This window comes from Dermatophagoides farinae, unplaced genomic scaffold (genome assembly GCF_024713945.1).
Source record: "Dermatophagoides farinae isolate YC_2012a unplaced genomic scaffold, ASM2471394v1 contig9, whole genome shotgun sequence".
In the NCBI taxonomy this organism is placed as follows: domain Eukaryota; kingdom Metazoa; phylum Arthropoda; class Arachnida; order Sarcoptiformes; family Pyroglyphidae; genus Dermatophagoides; species Dermatophagoides farinae.
Genome location: NW_027461524.1, coordinates 195712 through 200331, shown reverse-complemented (window position 1 = coordinate 200331; position 4620 = coordinate 195712). Strand labels below are relative to the sequence as shown.

At 32.9% G+C, this 4620-nt stretch overlaps 2 protein-coding genes across 2 annotated transcripts; both read right to left on the bottom strand.

Moving 5' to 3' along the window:
- Nucleotides 1–1692: 1692 nt before the first annotated feature.
- LOC142598159 (uncharacterized) lies at nucleotides 1693–3165 on the bottom strand. The gene is made up of 2 exons (XM_075735117.1): nucleotides 1950–3165; nucleotides 1693–1706 (listed from the first exon to the last, which is right to left on the bottom strand). Exons 1-2 carry the CDS (start codon nucleotides 3163–3165, stop codon nucleotides 1693–1695), a joined length of 1230 nt encoding a protein of 409 aa, XP_075591232.1.
- A 327-nt stretch (nucleotides 3166–3492) lies between these two features.
- On the bottom strand, nucleotides 3493–4236 carry LOC142598158 (2,3-bisphosphoglycerate-dependent phosphoglycerate mutase-like; the record flags this gene model as incomplete). The annotated part of the gene is made up of 1 exon (XM_075735116.1): nucleotides 3493–4236. A coding segment is annotated over one exon (744 nt), but the record flags the coding sequence as incomplete, so codon positions are not given.
- Between the last annotated feature and the right edge of the window lie 384 nt (nucleotides 4237–4620).

Sequence of the window (4620 nt, the reverse complement as noted above, 5' to 3'; positions counted from 1 at the left end):
TATTGCTGAAATAGCACAGTTGAAACAAATACTTGAGTTCAATCAGGAGATCAAGATCAAAAACAACATTACACTACTTGTTTACCAAGAATTGATAAATAAAATAAATAAAAACAATTACGATGTCGATGATTTATTTATAAGAGAAGTGATTTCGCTTATATTTTGTCGAAATAGTAATAGTCAGTACATAGAGCTGGACGAACTAGAATTATGCCCTGAAAAATATAAAGAAATGACGTTCCAGAACAAGATGTACAGAGAAGACAAAAATAATGAAAACAGTTTGTTGAGTGTTGAAGAGCTTTCGACAAAAAGTTCCCACTTGGAAAACAAACATACAAACCTAGGTCTAAATTTCTTGAATTTCAACGACGAAGAGTTATTTTTTGAAAATCAAAATTTGCCAGGAACTTTAAAGAGTTTGTTCCCAACAACATTTTTGCAAGTCATGTTCAATTTTTTTGACTTTGACAACATTATGTTGTTGTACAATGTACTTGAGTTAGAGTTAGATCAAATAACGATTAATGCAAATTTTTACTACAAGGCTTGGGCGTTAGAAGTATTTTTTGTACATTTAACAATGATTAGCAGGAAACAGCTAAGCATAAATTTCGACTATAGTGCAAACGAAAAATCTACCTCCGCTTCAATTCAAACAGAAATTCATGAAACGAAGCACAACATTTCAAAAATATTTAAATTGATAAAAGCGCGCATTTCGCCAAACTTATATTGTTACACAGCAGGCCATACGAAAAACAGTAAAAACCCTCAAAATTCCGTGCAAGCTACCGATTGTGAGAAGAACTTTTCTGATTCTCAGTTTCACACAACAAACTTTAGTAATTCGAAATCGATAAACTGCTACGCTTACATAGCAGATGGTTCAGCTGAACTTTTTATTAATGAAATTCAAAACAAGAAACTAGTAGATAAAATTACTAAATTGAAATTCGAAAGCTGGTATAAAAAATTACGACAGCTGTATTTGAGTTTGGAAAAATACTTAGAAAACTACAGTGAAATAATTGAGCGGTGTTTGAACGACCCAGTAAACGTTTATAATTCAAACTCGACAAATATAAATTTGCTTGACAAAATTGACAAACTTTACGAAATAAGGTATATAATATGTTTGTTAATGCATTCAATGTTAAAATGGTCTAACTTCGAACTAAAAAGCTTGATAAAAGAAGTATATCTTTTAATTTGTGACGAAATAACAGAAAAAAAAGACGCATTAAAAAAACTATCTAGTGAAGTAGCGAAAACACAGTTGCGATGTGAAAAGCTTTTTACAACGTTTTCAGGATTAATAAACGCCGCAATTGAAGTTTTAAGTGACAATAACAACATTGAGCCGGACAAATTTATTGAACTTTGCACAATCATACTGAAAATTAGTACGCAGTACAATAAAAATCTGTCAAAAACAGACCAGATAGCAATGAGATTTTTCATTATTCATGAAGCAATAATAATGCAGGAAAACAATATTTACCAAAAATTGGAAGAAGAACTCATGAATATTTGAACCATAATATTTTGATCTATTTATACAAGAGTTATACAATATACTAAGATACATTCTACTTAACTATATACAGTTTAAAATTTTTAAAGAAATAAACTTGATGTAATAAAAGCGCTAAAGTACATCAAAAGAAGTATTTTGAAATTAATTTACTATACACTACTATCTATTTAAAAAGAAAAGCGATCAATTTTTTAAAATTTAATGTGCGTTGGTTCTTTGTTAAACTTGTTTTTAAACATTGATTGCTCATTGTATTGACTACCACCTTGTCTGTTGTTTCCTGAGAAGTTATTAAACTTTTTATTAAAACCGCCGCGCTCTGAATTGTAAGAGCTTTGATAGTTTCTATTATTGTCGTAAGGGCGACTGTAACCATTTCGGTTGTTAGAGTAAGACCTAGAAGAACCAAAACGAGAAAATCTGTTATCGAATGGTTTCTTGGCCATTTCAAGTAATGCTTGAGGTACATCTTGTTTAGTTTCATTTAAGATATTAACTAAATCTTTAGCAATTCCTCGGTTCTTATCTGAAAAGAAAGAATATGCGACACCAGTAGCGCCAGCTCTTCCAGTTCTACCTACACGATGTACATAGTCTTCTACTTGTAAAGGCATGTCGTAATTGATTACAACTTTTACATTTTTAACGTCAAGACCCCTAGAAGCGACATCTGTTGCACATAATATGTTTGTTCTGCCGCTTTTGAATTCGTCTAGAACGTACTTTCTTTCGCTTTGGCTTTTATCTCCGTGAATTGATAAAGCTGAATAACCAGAGCCTCGAAGCTCGCTAGTAATAAAGTCACACGATTTTTTGGTCTCGGTAAAAATAATAATTAATTGTTTGCTATCTTCTTCGTGGAGTTTTTGCAACAATTCAAAGAGTTTATTCAGTTTTTCTGATTCATTCAGTAATAAAGTATGCTGAACAACGTTGTCAGAAGTTTTTAAAACGCAAGATCCAATTTGGACATGAACAGGATCATTGGTACATAAGTCCAAAGCCAGAGATCTAACTTCTTTAGGCCATGTTGCGCTGAAAAATAACATTTGACGATCTTTACGTATTCCGTCTATAATAGTTCTGATTTGCATTTCAAATCCCATATCAAGCATGCGATCAGCTTCATCCAAAACTAAATAAGTTACTCTACGCATTGAGACCTTTGAAGCAGAGATAAAGTCATTAAGTCTTCCTGGGCACGCAATAACTATTTCTACACCTCTTTTCAAAGCATCAGATTGTGTCATTCGAGAAGCGCCACCATAACAAGCAACACAGCGCATTCTTGGACAAAATTCTACTGCACATTCTCGAATTTGTTCTACGAGTTCTCTAGTAGGGGCTAAGACTAAAGCTACAGGTCCTTCAAATTTACGGATAGGCGGCTGGTCGAGAACATGAATTACAGCAGGGAGCAAAAAACTCAGGGTTTTACCTGAACCTGTTTCAGCAATTCCAATGTAATCATGTCCACTCATAATGATAGGCCATGACTGAGACTGAATAGGAAATGGCTTTTCGAAACCAGCTTTTTTAATGCACTGATTAACCTGGCTTGGAAAACCTGCGTCTTCGAAAGTAAAGACGGGTCTAATGTCAAGGTTTTTCGTTAGGATCATAATGTTATTTTCTTTTCTCCATTTCTCTACTTCTTCTTCAGATAAGTTTAATGTCCCTTCGGAAGGTGTGTAAAAATTTTTTCTAAACGGCTCCGTAGAAGGAGTGTGGTCTAAAGGTGTTTGATATCTAGACGAGCCTCTATACCCATGACCTCCGTTTTGTTGCCTATAATTATTCGAATAGTTCGAATAGTTTGAATAGTTGTTATTACGTCCGCGAGGAGTAAAATCTGAAGACATTTTATGATGAAAATAAGAAAAAATTTAAGAAAATCTCATTTATTTATTTTTTTTTTATTTTTTATAGTTTTTTTTATATATAAATATCTACTCTTTAGTTTGTTTTTTGTATTCTTCGATTTTTCTTTTTATTTCTTCTTCGCTTACTAAGTATTTATGAGATTTTAAGTTGAGTTTTTCATCGAATTCAAAAAGAATAGGAACGCAGGTAGCAATTTCCAATTCAACTATTTCTTTTTCTTGTAAATTTAAAATATGCTTCAGTATGGCTCTTATTGAATTGGCGTGAGCAACAACTAAAACATTTTCATATCGTTTCATTGCCGGTAACAATTCGTCACACCAGCAGGGCAGCACACGATCCAAACACATTTTCAAGCTTTCTCCGCGTGGAAGTAAATCTTTGGCAAAATTTGAGTATCTTTTGTCGTTTGAGTACAAGTCAGATTCTTCCAGCATTGGAGGTGGAATGTTATAAGATCTCCTCCAAATAGATACTTGATTTTCACCGAATTTCTTGACAGTCTCAACCTTGTTTTTTCCCTGAAGCGCGCCATAATGTCTTTCATTCAGCCTCCAACATTTGTACACTGGAAGGAATACACAATCCAAGTCATCTAATATAATGTCTAATGTGTGAATAGCTCTTTTTAAAACTGAGGTGTACGCCACATTAAATTCTATCTTAGCTTCTTTCAAATATTCAGCCCCACTGTGTGCCTCCTGAACACCCTTAGCGGTCAATTCCGGATCTAACCATCCAGTGAATATTTTATCTGCGTTGGATGTGCTTTCACCGTGACGAACAAATACGATCTTAGGCATATTAATTTATACAATTATTAAAAAAACAAATGGAGCGCAATCAAAATTGATCGAAAAATAAATAACGATTAAATACAAAATTTTAATTTATTATTATTTAGAAATAATTCGTTAAAAGTTTATCGAATTCTGTCGTTTTTCATTTTCTTTCTTTGAACTTGTAGTTTTCAATTTTTGTCTTCAAAATGAAATTTTCATTTTATTTGTTTTCACAACTAAATGTCTACAAACTCACTAAATAAAAATGTGAAAGCAAACAAAGAAAACCAAAATTCGAAAAACGACTATGCAAGCTTAGCTTTAGCAGACCGTTTACTTGGGTCCAAAATCGAGCAGCTATTAAACCCTCCGTGCACAAAAAAAAAATTCAAGTCGCCTACTGATATCTTA